The sequence below is a fragment of the Bufo gargarizans genome, chromosome 6 (genome assembly GCF_014858855.1).
Source record: "Bufo gargarizans isolate SCDJY-AF-19 chromosome 6, ASM1485885v1, whole genome shotgun sequence".
In the NCBI taxonomy this organism is placed as follows: domain Eukaryota; kingdom Metazoa; phylum Chordata; class Amphibia; order Anura; family Bufonidae; genus Bufo; species Bufo gargarizans.
Window position 1 is genome coordinate 148,746,160 of NC_058085.1, and position 13,916 is coordinate 148,760,075.

A 13,916-nucleotide genomic window follows, 5' to 3' on the forward strand; every position below is an offset into this window, starting at 1 on the left:
GCATCTTAATGGGGGCGTGTTTTGCATGGTAAGAGTGGCTCAAGTGCATGCACAGTTTCCTTGACATTTTCAAGACATCTTGCAGTTGGGTGGAAGACTCCAGGAACTGGGTCAAAACCAGTTTGAAGACGTAAGCCATGCAGGCTGCATGGATCAGCTCTCCCTGAGGCAGCGCAGACAGAATGTTCTTCCAGTTATTAATGACCATGGTTCTTATTTCCAGCTTGTGAGGAGACTCGATTTCTTGGTTGATGACGTGGAGCAGTTCCTCCCCTGTGTGACTTTATTCTCCCAAGCTGACCAAGTGCAGAACCGCATGACAACGCCGTGCTTTGCATAAGTGGTATGCTGGAGGACCACCCTGAACTGTGCTTACAGTGGATGCTGAGAACAAAGTGGAGGATGAGGGGCAGAGGAGGACATTGGAGCAGAAATCCTAAGATTACAATGTGGAGGCGGCATTGCCATCACCTGTTTAAGTTGCTGGTCGGCCTGGGCCAAAACCACATTTACCCAGTGGGCTGTAAAGGACATACAGTTGTGTTCAAAATAATAGCAGTATGTTTAAAAAAGTGAATAAAGCTCAAAATTCTTCTAATAGCTTCTATTTCCATACACACAAATGCATTGGGAACACTGCCCCATCTATTCTAAATCAAAATATGATGAAAAATATATCAAATTTGTGTTGTTCCTCAAAATAATTGAAGAAAAGTGAATATTAGACTGTTCAAAAAAATAGCAGTGTTTGTATTCTTTTTTACAAACTCAAACATTCACTATATAAACTGAAAAATGTTTGAAAATTTTGCTTTCCTTTGAATCACTTAACTAATATTTAGTTGTATGACCACTGTTTCTGAGAACTGCTGTACATCTGTGTTGCATGGAGTCAACCAACTTCTGGCACCTGTGATCAGGTATTCCAGCCCAGGATGATTGGACTTCATTCCACAGTTCTTCTCTATTTCTTGGTTTTGCCTCAGAAACAGCATTTTTGAAGTCACAAGTTTTCTATTGGATTAAGATCCGGGGATTGGGCTGGCTACTCCATAACGTCAATCCTGTTGGTCTGGAACCAAGATATTTTACATTTACTGGTGTGTTTGGTGTAATTGTCTTGTTGGAACACCCATTTCAAGGGATTTCCTCTTTAGCATAAGGCAGCATGACCTCTTCAGGTATTCTGATGTATTCAAACTGATCTATGATCCCTGGTATGCTATAAATAGGCCCAACACCGTAGTATGAGAAACATCCCTATATCATGATGCTTGCGGCACCATGCTTCTCTGTCATCACAGTGTACTGTGGCTTGAATTCAGTGGGGGTCGTCTGACAAACTGTCTCCGGCCACTAGACCCAAAAAGAACAATCTTACTTTCATCAGTCCACAAAATGTTGCGCCATTTCTCTTTAGGCCAGTCAATGTGCTCTTTGGCAAATTAAAACCTCCTCAGCGCATGTCTTTTTTTCAACAGTAGGACTTTGCAGGGGGCTTCTTGCAGATAGCTTGGGTTCACATAGTGTCTTATAATTGTGACAGTAACTTTAGACCTTCTTTGATCTTCCTGGAGCTGATTGTTGGCTGAGTCCTTGCCATTTTGGCTATTCTTCTATCCATTCGAATGGTAGTTTTTCGCTTTCTTCCACGTCTTTCAGGTTTTGGTTGCCATTTTAAAGCATTTGCGATCATTTTAGCTGAGCAGCCTATCGTTTTCTGCACTTCTTTATATGTTTCCCCGTCTCCAATCAACTTTTTAATCAAGGTACACTGTTCTTCTGAACAATGTTTGGAACGACCCATTTTCCTCAGAATTTCTGATTGAAATGCACTGTAACCAGCATGTACAACATTTGCTGCCTTCCTTCCTAAATAAGGGCAATCATTGCCACCTGTTTTTCAAAGAATGAATGACCTTACTAATTGAACTCCACACAGCTATTATTTTGAACATGCCACTTTCAATAAGTGATTGAATTACAGAGAATCAGCAGCATGCATGGCATGACTGTTGGGTCTGTTGGATTTCTATTACTCTACTACACCTGCTAGTAAATTATTTGCCATGTAGAAATATAATTTCTACCAAAAACAGTGATTGATCAGGTAAGTGATGTCTGACTGCTATTATTTTGAACACAACTGTATATTGTCCTTGGCCATAGTTGCAGCTCCACATCTCAGCGCTGGAATGAAATGTACAAGATAGCGACAGGCACAAGGACTGGCCCGCCTTCTGCTGAACATATGTATGCGGGGCTGGTACAGCTTTTTTTTTACAGAAGTAATGATGCCTGTAATGTTCAGCGTCCAAGGGAGGGACTGTAGTACCAGCAACTTGGCCAGGTGCACGTTTATCTTCTGCGCCATTGGATGAGTGCACGCATACTGTTTATACTCTTTGCAATCGCCTCGGTGATCGATTGCTGGCAAAACACGAGACAACAGGTTCCTTCTGCTGCGGTTATGGAGCCCTAACTGCTGGAGAAGGTCTGCGAGCTGCTGAGAAATGCAGTGGTTGCTGCATCAGGCTGTACTGCTACATTAGTACCACAATTTTCCCATGGTGATGCGCCATGTATTGATGCAGGGCCGTGGTGCCAAAATTAGCAACCTGGCCGCGCTTCACCTTCTGCCCACATATCCTGCTTACTACCACAATAATGTCCTCCATTAACTTGATAAAAAATTCCCACATGGTCAAGTATAGCATTTTTACCCCAACACTCCGTGACTGCCTGCTGCTGCCTTTATGAACCTGTGCACTGCTAGTTGTTTCCTGGCAGGTAGGCTCCTGAGTAGCAGATGGTCTACCACGGTGTGTTTGGGTCCATTTATACCACTGCATCCACCCTGCTGTCTCATTAACATGTTGGCACCATGCTGCTGTCTCACGGGCCTGCTGCCACCCTCACACCCTGATGATGATGATACCCCCTCTTCAGCCGGCTCGCACATGTGATTGGTTACATCATCATCCACTAATGTCTGTTCTTCATTTATGTCACCCTCACCAGTCTTATGGTCACATCCCTGACCTCTCGCAACACATGCTCCCACCCGACTATCATCATTGGTAGTTGCACATCTAAGGGAGGATGCAGCAGACCTCTCCTCCAAGTATGTGCTGGCCTGTAGCTGCTGACTGTCCTCACTAAGCTCGTCCTGGCTGAAAAGTGGAGCAGAGCCGGCAGTATATATATAACTTCCCGAGCAGAAGGAGCAGCAAAAGAAAGAGGCAATGCCATCTGGCTGTGCGTATCTGTTGTCACCTGAGATGATGTTAAAGTGTGAGTCAACCATTCCAGTACATCTACACTGTTGGCCAAAACACGACCGCTGGATAACAGTGACAGCTCTGGCCTGTTGCTGCTGCAGCTGCAACCACCACCCCTTCTTCTACTGTTACTTGTGTCGGCTACAGAATTATTTTTGCCATTGCCCTTTCCTTTTGAGGGCCCAGGCAATTGTCTGTTGGCCATAGTGTACAGTAACTGAATCAGTAGTCCAACAGATGAAGTATGAATGGCGCAACAAATAGACTAGATAAGATGTTCCAAAATCTGGATGGACATGCATTGGAGTCAGCCAGCAAGATATTGTGCAAGTTTATGGCGGAGAGAGAGAGAGAGACGTTATTGCAGTGAGAAGGAACATTGCTAATGTACCCTTCTACACTCTGAGACGGTTTGGTCAACCGTAACTTAATTGTGTACCCCTCAGCCTGGCATTACAGAAACATCTACTTAGAGCCTCAATTGCTTGCTTACGGTTCTGCAGAGAGACTTTTAGAGAGACAGTAGATGTGATGTCATTTAATGAGATGCACTCAATCAACAGTGGACTATATAAAGTATTAGTATTTTTCATCTTTGTGTTATCTACAGAACAAAATATGGACGCAGCCATGTGTATGTCCATGCATTTTAACATGGGCTTACACAGCTGTGCCCTATTGTCTTTATGGGGAAAAGGTTTTGGCCAGGTTCTCGAAAACTGCTTCATTGCAAAATTGCAAAAAAACATTATTTAGACATATTTATCCAACAGTCCTACAATGTAATAAAGTCAAAGTCATTTTTATAATATAATGAAAGTTAATATGTGTAGTAGTAGAGTAGATCAAAATATATGTCTAAACATAAAACACTCAATTTGAGCGCAGGATTTTACAAGACATTGTAAACTCATACATGGCAACAATCATAAGTGCAACGCATCCACCATAGTCTACAAAATATCCAAATCTAATTCAGCTTGTTCTCATGGATCCCTAGAGAGCAAGTGAGTAATACTTTATGGATGAACAGGTTGACATTGTAACAGCTGCTTTGTGGCCAATCAATAACCTATCAAGCCAGAAAAGCTATGATCTTACTGGTGTTTAAGTATGTTGCTACAGAAATAACAAGCTTGAGCAAGTGGTAAAACACTGTGTGAAATGCGCCTGCAAAGAACAATGAGAGCCGGTCCTCTACACCGATGTTATTTCTTAATATTAAATATGAGCAAACTGGTTCATACCAATCTACTCTCAGTCCAAACTTTGCTATTTTTCAGATGGCAGACGAACCCGAACCTTTTCAGGTTCGTTTTGGACGAACCCACTTAAACATAACGTAGTGCCATTTTACTGCATATGGCGGCAGGAAAAATCCTATGTACCCAAAAATGGTACCAATAAAAACCTCAACACTTTCTGCAAAATACGAGCCTCTACACAAGATGATCGGCAGAAAAATAAAAAACATATGGCGTTCAGAAAACCAATCCAGCACAATCTGCCTTCCAAAAACCGTATGGCATTCCTTTCCTTCTGCGCCCTGCCGTGTGCCAGTACAGCAGTTTACGACCACATGTGGGGTGTTTATGTAAACCGTGGAATCAGGGTAATAAATATTGAGTTGTTTGGCTGTTAACCCTCAATGTGTTAAAGAAAAAAAAATTATAAAATGGAAAATCTGCCCAAAAAGTGAAATTTTGAAATTTCATCTCCATTTTCCTTTAATTCTTGTGGAACGCCTAAAGGGTTAACAAAGTATGTAAAATACGTTTTGAGTAACTTGAGGGGTGTAGTTTATACAATGGGGTCATTTATGGGGGTTTCCACTATGTAAGCCCCACAAAATGACTTCAGACCTGAACTGGTCCTTAAAAAGTGGGTTTTGGAAATTTTCTTAAAAATTGTAAGAATTGCTTCTAAACTTCTAAGCCTTTTAACGTCTTAAAAAAATAAAATGACATTTCCAAAATGATGCCAACATAAAGTAGACATATGGGGAATGTTAAGTAATACATATTTTATTAGGTATGACTTTCTGTTTTAGAAGCAGAGAAATTGAAATTTGGAAAATTGAGAATTTTTCCAAATTTTTGGTAAATTTGGGATTTTTTCATAAATAAAGGTGAAATATATTGACTCAAATATATGACTATCATGAAGTACAATGTGTCATTATATCAATACACAGAGTAGTGCAACAATTTGCCTGTGATTATGTTGAAGCTAATTGGCCTGGGCAAGAGTAGCCACACCAGCAAGCAGTTGCTAAAGTACATCCAGCAGCAAAAATCATGCTGGCAGTCACCCTCCCGACTCCAACTGGGCAAGGTGTTCAGCGACGATGGGCGCAACATCCTGGCTGCCCTGAACCTGGTTAAAATAGCACATGTTCCTTGCATGGTGCACGCCATCAACCTAGTGGTGCAATCCTTTCTAAATAAGTACACTGACTTATGCAAGGTGGTGGAGAATTCTGTGAGACTGTCCAATCATTTCAGGCATTCTTATGTGACGAAGAACACTCTCCTGGACAGAATGGCCTGCTGCTACGCAACTTAATCCTCGACATGCCAACTCGCTGGAATTCAACTTTGCACAAGCTCGAGCATCTGTACGAGCAGCGGAAAGCCGTGAAGGATTTTGTCATGCACCAGACAGCCTAAGCAACAGGGAGCATGTGGTACTTCAAGATCAGGCAGTGCTAAAGGGTGCTAAAGCCCTTCTAAGAGGCCACAAAGTTTATCAGCAGGGACAACTGCGGCATGAAATATGTGATCCCCCTCATATTTATCTTAGAACATGCAGTAGGGGATGAAGAGCAGCATCTTGCTGTTTGCCTTGCTGTTGGGAACACACAAAGGGAATCGGCCTTGGAGGAGAAGTAGGATGAGAAGCTGCCACTGCAAGAGGAGGAGGTGGAGGAGCAAGACGGCATTGATGACGATGGCAGCTTCCCGGACACCTAATCGTCTCAGTAGGGGGCAGAGCCAGAAAGAACTGGCTCCTTGGGAACGCTGGCCAGAATGGCAAACTGTATGCTCACTTGCTTACGCAGTGACAAGCGTATCATTGACATCAAGCAGTCTGATGATTACTGGATAGCCTTGTTTTATTACTTTTGCTATCAAAGAAAAATGGGTGAATGTTTTCCTCCCACAAAAAGGGAAGACAAATTAAGTTATTACCAGAAAACACTGTGTGTGCAGCTTGCGGCAACTTACAGCGTGCAGATGCCTACCAACATCGTGTCTGAAAGAGGGGCCCCTCTCTGCCCGCCCTGCAGAGTCACCCACCTCCCGCAGCGACGAGCAGCAGCCATTTCAGTCTCCTCAACATGATGAAGCAGTTTTTCCATGTGCCACACCAGGCTAAAACAGACAGCTCCTGCCTCAATGCCCAGGTTCAGAACTACCTAAACTCTGGCCAGTCTCTGGCACATACCCTGTTCCCTGACCCTATGGATTTCTGGGCAGATAGACTGGAACAGTAGCCCGAAATGGCACATCATGCCTTCTTTCTTTTTTGTTGCCCAGCCTCCAGTGTGATCTTGGACAGGTTTTTCAGCACAGCGGGATGCGTGGTGACACCCAAAGAGAGCTATCCTCCACCAATATCCAAAACATTACTTTTGTCAAGATGAACCAAGCCTGGATTCGGGAAGATGTTACCACTCCTCTGGCTGAGGCCCATGTATAGATATGGCTTTGTTGGTGGTGCCCCACTGTTGCTGCCTGCCTCCAACATGCCACCGCTGCCATCATGCCACCGCTGTGACCTGTTGACCATCATCTTCCATAAGGCTGCGACTGCTGCCTCCATCATGCCACCGCCACCATCATGCGACTGCTGTGACTTGCCAACTATCATCTTCCATGAGGCTGCTGCCTCCATCATGCCACTGCCACCAACATGCAACTGCTTCGACCTGCCAACCATCATGTTCTCCACGGCTGCTGCCACCTCTATCATACCGCTGCTGCGACCTGCCTATCATCTTGTTCTTTACGGCTGATGCTGCTGCATATATACAGTGCATTCAGAAAGTCTTCAAACCCTTTCACTTTTTTGACATTTTGTACTGTTGCGGCCCTAAAATTTCTCCAAAAAAGTTCCCTGATCAAACTGCACTCAATACCTCATAAAATGAGAAAGGGAACACTGAACTTTAGATTATTATTTTTTTGCAAATTTATTAAAAAGGAAAAACTTTTTTTTTTATTGGCATACAAATTCAAATCCTTTCCTGTGACACTTGAAATTTAGCTCTGGAAGCCTCCCATTTCTCTTGACAATCTTTAAGATACACCGTGATTGGAATCCACCCCCCCCCCCCTCCCCCCCACTGGTTACCACCCCTCTGTACCCTTACTGCAGACTGCTAGCAACTCATTAATAACTTCTAGTAGAAATAATAAAGAAATAACACAACATAGAGACATAAGAATAGATGTTCCAGAACTGTTATTACATGGGGAATGTATAAAGCTATTAAAACAGACATGTCAGGAGTGGTGAAAGGTCCTCCTTAAACATTCTGTTTCCACCTTCTCATTATGAGGTATTGAGTGCAGAATGATGAGGAAAACTTAAATTTTTATAATAATTTTAGCTGCAACATAACAAAACGTGAAAAAGTTAAAGGGTCTGAAGACTTTTCAAATGCACTAACTATATATACTGTGTATATATATATATATATATATATATATATATATACACAGCATTTTTCACCCTATAAGACGAACCTAGGTTTTAGAGGGGGACAATAAGAAACTCAGGTCAGACCACTAATCAGACCCCCAGTGTTAATCAGACCCGAACAAGACCTCAGATCAGACCCCCAATCAGACCTCAGATAAGAGCCTCATGGCTCATCAGTCCCTAGCAGTCTCATATCAGCCCCCAGCAGTCCCCATTGCCTCATATTAGCCCCCAGCAGCCCCAATTGCCTCATATCAGCCCCCAGCAGCCCCATATTGCCCCACATGAGCCCCCAGCAGCCCCATATTGCCTCAGTATCTCCAGATTGCCCCAGATCAGACCCCAGCATCTCCATATTGCCCCATATCAGCCTCCAGCATCTCCATATTGCCCCCAGCATCTCTAGATTGCCCCCATATCAGCCTCCAGCATCTCCATATTGCCCGCAGCATCTCTATATTGCCCCATATCAGCCTCCAGCATGTCCATATTGCCTCCAGCATGTCCATTTTGCCCCATATCAGCCTCCATCATGTCCATATTGCCCCCATATCAGCCTCCAGCATGTCTATATATTTTAGAGATGAGTGACACAGTTCTAACTAATCAATTTGTCTCATCATTCCTGTCCCCGCAGGTGATAAAGATACCAATAGTGTCTGCATAGATTAATCTCATATATATATATATATATATATATATATATTTAACACAGGGTCTACCATTCACAATAGGAGACAGCACAGCTATCCCCCTCCTCCTCCTGACCTCTGTACAGGTCACAGAGCATGAGAGCATGACTGGGAAACTCTTTTCCTATGACCTATGGTGGCTACTGTAAAACTCATCCCTAAATGCTGTTAACAACAGCTCAGGCAATATGGCTGCACCCATAATCATGTTCAGGAACTAGAATACAAATCTATCATAAAATAAAAATAGAGTAGAAAAAAAGTTTATGGGTCACTACCTGGCATTAACTGGCAGAATAAATAATAAGTGACACTTCCCTTTAAAGGGGTATTCCAGTTTTTATTTATTTTATTTATTTATATAATAGGAAATCATATAATTTTCTAATACAATATAATATACCTTTCTTATATCAGGTAGTTAACCCCTGCATACAGTAGAATGGTATAGCCCATATATCAGTCCTGTGCATATTCGTGTGAAATAGTACTAGTGGTGTAATCATTATTTTTATTGTGGTTATTCCAGTAACTGCATTACTGTGTATGGTTACATGGCTGCCTGCCTGTAGGTTATTTGTAAAATGACCAATTGTCTGTAGGTGATTTGTAAAATGGCTGCCTTTCTCTAAATGATGTTGCATTGTGGTTAATAAAGTTTATTGTAAACAAACAAACACAACACACAGATCTGTTTCTACACAGAAACTGATACACATGATGAGATAGTGCAGGCAGTAATACTGTATATACCGTATATGTTCTGCTCATCACTACTGTTCACCTGTTAAATACCTGGGCAGTTAACTGAAAGCCAGGTCACATGATATGCATTTTAGAGGAATAAATAAGTAATGAATAAAACTGGAATACTGTGGAAAGCGTTTCTAAGTTGTGTGTGGTTCTTTCTCTGACCTTTCAGAGTCAGTTAGGAAGTTGGTATTGATGGTTAGAGCTGAGATACAAACCGGATTCCAAAAAAGTGGGGACACTATACAAATCGTGAATAAAAACTGAATGCAATGATGTGGAGGTGCCAACTTCTAATATTTTATTCAGAATAGAACATAAATCACGGAACAAAAGTTTAAACTGAGAAAATGTACCATTTTAAGAGAAAAATATGTTAAATCAGAATTTCATGGTGTCAACAAATCCCCAAAAAGTTGGGGCAAGGCCATTTTCACCACTGTGTGGCATCTCCCCTTCTTCTTACAACACTCATCAACAGACGTCTGGGGACCGAGGAGACCAGTTTCTCAAGTTTAGAAATAGGAATGCTCCTTTCTCGGTCCCCGGCCATCTTGGAGCTAGGCCTCTGGTCCCGGATCCCCGCGCAGCAATCATGGTGGCCGCCAAGAAGACGAAAAAGTCCCTGGAGTCTATTAACTCAAGGCTTCAGCTTGTGATGAAAAGCGGCAAGTATGTCCTTGGGTACAAGCAGACTCTGAAGAGGATCCGGGAGGGCAAGGCCAAACTTGTCATTCTTGCCAACAACTGCCCGGCTCTGAGAAAATCAGAGATTGAATACTATGCCATGTTGGCCAAGACCGGAGTCCACCACTACAGTGGCAACAACATTGAGCTTGGCACAGCCTGCGGTAAATACTACAGAGTGTGCACACTGGCTATCATTGATCCAGGTGACTCTGATATCATTAGAAGCATGCCTGAACAGCAGCCCAGTGAGAAGTAAATTTGTACACCAAACTGTTAATAAATGACTCGTTTCCCAAAAAAAAAAAAAAAAAGAAAAAAAAAAGAAATAGGAATGCTCTCCCATTCTTGTCTAATACAGGCCTCTAACTGTTCAATCGTCTTGGGCCTTCTTTGTTGCACCTTCCTCTTTATGATGCGCCAAATGTTCTCTATAGGTGAAAGATCTGGACTGCAGACTGGCCATTTCAGTACCCGGATCCTTCTCCTATGCAGCCATGATGTTGTGATTGATGCAGAATGTGGTCTGGCATTATCTTGTTGAAAAATGCAGGGTCTTCCCTGAACGAGATGACGTCTGGATGGGAGCATATGTTGTTCTAGAACCTGAATATATTTTATTGCATTGATGATACCTTTCCAGACATGCAAGCTGCCCATGCCACACGCACTCATGCAACCCCATACCATCAGAGATGAAGGCTTCTGAACTGAGCGTTGATAACAACTTGGGTTGTCCTTGTCCTCTTTGGTCCGGATGACATGGCGTCCCAGATTTCCAAAAAGAACTTCGAATCGTGACTCGTCTGACCACAGAACAGTCTTCCATTTTGCCACACTCCATTTTAAATGATCCCTGGCCCAGTGAAAACGCCTGAGCTTGTGGATCTTGCTTAGAAATGGCTTCTTCTTTGCACTGTAGAGTTTCAGCTGGCAACGGCGGATGGCACGGTGGATTGTGTTCACTGACAATGGTTTCTGGAAGTATTCCTGAGCCCATTCTGTGATTTCCTTTACAGTAGCATTCCTGTTTGTGTTGCAGTGTCGTTTAAGGGCCCGGAGATCACGGGCATCCAGTATGGTTTTACGGCCTTGACCCTTACGCACAGAGATTGTTCCAGATTCTCTGAATCTTCGGATGATCTTATGCACAGTTGATGATGATAGATGCAAAGTCTTTACAATTTTTCGCTGGGTAACACCTTTCTTATATTGCTCCACTATTTTTCTGCGCAACATTGTGGGAATTGGTGATCCTCTACCCATCTTGGCTTCTGAGAGACACTGCCACTCTGAGAAGCTCTTTTTATACCCAATCATGTTGCCAATTGACCTAATTAGTGTTAATTGGTCTTCCAGCTCTTTGTTATGCTCAAATTTACTTTTTCCAGCCTCTTATTGCTACTTGTCCCAACTTTTGGGGGATTTGTTGACACCGTGAAAATTTTAATCAACGTATTTTGCCTTTAAAATGATACATTTGCTCGGATTAAACGTTTGCTCTGTCATCTACGTTCTATTACAAATAAAATATTGACATTTGCCATCTCCACATCATTGCATTCAGTTTTTATTCACAATTTGTTTAGTGTCCCAACTTTTTTGGAATCCGGTTTGTAGTTGTTTTTATGTTGAGCCATTATTGCTTTACAGTTGTGCAGAGCAGCACTGGCAGGACAGAGTTTGACATTCCTTGCATTACAATCAGGAACATAGCTAAGGGCTTATGGGCCCTAGTGAAAGTGTTCAGCTTGGGTCCCCCTTCCCTCAGTGCTTTGTGGCAAGGAGCAGGGGTGCACCTAGCCTTTCTACTGCCTGAGGCAAAAAATGAAATGGCACCCATCCATGCCAAATTCTCAACCTAACCCCTTTCCTCCAACTCTACTGTTAAAAACATACTTGGAAAACATTATATACAGTGCTAAAAACATAGTGATACAGCGCCACATACCTTTTACATCCAGTGATGTCTCCTGTGATCTAGATGTTCTCTTTCCTCATCTTCTCCATTCAGACCAGACCTCAATGATTCATTTATTTCAGCCATCTCTTGTCCCTGCAGAGTTTGACAAACAGGCATCTTAGTTTCCTACTTTTCTATCATCCTCCCACCTTCCCAACACCCCATCCTGCCACCCCCTACTACTGTGCCCGCTGTGCTCCCCAATGCTATATTGCAGAAAAAGTCCATCTGAAAATGCTAGTACCACTCAGATAGTAATCCTTCAATAATTATTGGCACATAGTGCCCCAAAAATAGCTGCACCCAGCAAGTAGTGCCCCTGACACTAATAGTGTCACAAGCATAATGTCCCCCAAAAATAATTGTGCTAAGCTGATAGTGTGCCAGGTTGCCCCCCACATTAACAATCCCACCAATAGAAATAATTATCTGCTAGAGTGCACTTAGTGTTAACAGTGCCCCCAATAGTAATAATTTCCCCAAAGTGCCCATACTAGTAATCATGTTCCCCATAGTCCTGCAGTAGTAGTAAATCAGAACCCCAGATCAGACCCCCATATGAAACCTCAGATCTGAACCCCATATCATATACTCAGATGAGAGCCCCATCACACCTCCACACCTCTGATCGGACCCCCATAAGACCACCATGGCAGACCCCCTTTAGACCTTCATGTCAAACCCCTTATCAGACCTCAGATCAGACCCCCATTAGACCACCATGTGAGACCTTAATGTTAGAACATGTCAGACCATAATGAAAGAGCTCACTAGCATTCGGTTTATAAGATGCACTGCATCTAAAAAAGTAAAAAAAAAATACAGCCATTGGTGGTATGCCACTGGCAAGGGGGGCCCTGTGGTTTAGGGGCCCGGTCACAATTGTGACCCCTATAGCTACACCACTGATTTCAGTATATCTAATGTTATAATTTATTAATCTTATTGATGGATGTATTGGTAGTTTTTATAATGCTATATGGACTTGTGTTTTTTGGATTTTCTTTTATTGTATTACATTTTAACACTTGATTGTCAGTTTACTATTAGGTTTTGGATTTGATATACTGTTTTCAATGGGTGAGACTGAAATGCTTAAACTTGCTAATTAGGAATTGGCTCCACATCCTTTTTTCTATGTAATGGCATAGTCATGAACTAATAGATCTCTTAATACACATGGAAGTGCGAAGTCAGTAATTTACACATCTATGATAAATCTAATAGATTGTTTTATGTTATTCCATATGACAATTTCACTTCCAGTTGCCGAGTTCTGGTGTCATGTTGTTGTGATATTTCTATGTAGATATTTTGTAATATTTTTCTGCTGTTGTTGATCTCATCTGCTTTTGCTGCTATTCATCATGGTGTTGAGTATTCTTTATTGAGCCTCTGACATTTATTGAAAGTCATGTCTTTACTGAGGGACATAAACCAGCAGAGGTTGGAATAGATGCCCAATCAAAAAGCTGGTTTATAAGGTAGATAGCTACAGTAAATAACTTGGGATAAAAGCAAACATTTCATAACATGCTGACATTGTTTTCATTCTTCCCACATGTAACATTTATTGAAGTCAAGGCATTCTTTCCTGTGGAGATTTCATTTTAATTTGTTGTGGTAACTGGCTTTTACAATGTCACAGGGTGGATTGATGGTGGGGCGTTGCTCTGTAATTCAAGGTTACCCATGATGCAGTAAACACATGCATACCCAATATGACCATAATTCACTTCTATTTAGAGGTCAGTTTCCATAAAGGGTACAGATTTCAGCATAACTAATATGGTCTATGGACTGTTCTGAAAGATGAAGCCTGTTTATTGTGAAAGT

The 13,916-nt window shown here is 42.2% G+C and overlaps 2 protein-coding genes across 4 annotated transcripts in view; both read left to right on the forward strand.

The window, feature by feature from the left end:
• Positions 1–13,916, forward strand: part of SPOCK2 (SPARC (osteonectin), cwcv and kazal like domains proteoglycan 2) — a 168,512-nt gene that overhangs the window by 93,503 nt on the left and 61,093 nt on the right. The window lies entirely within an intron of this gene.
• On the forward strand, positions 9,970–10,446 carry LOC122940119 (60S ribosomal protein L30). The gene has a single exon (XM_044296498.1). It carries the CDS (start codon positions 10,026–10,028, stop codon positions 10,374–10,376), a length of 351 nt encoding a protein of 116 aa, XP_044152433.1. The 5' UTR covers positions 9,970–10,025; the 3' UTR covers positions 10,377–10,446.

Coding starts and splice junctions, on each gene's coding strand:
- LOC122940119 (XM_044296498.1), top strand. CDS start 10,026: ATGGTGGCCGCCAAGAAGACGAAAAAGTCCCTGGAGTCTATTAACTCA.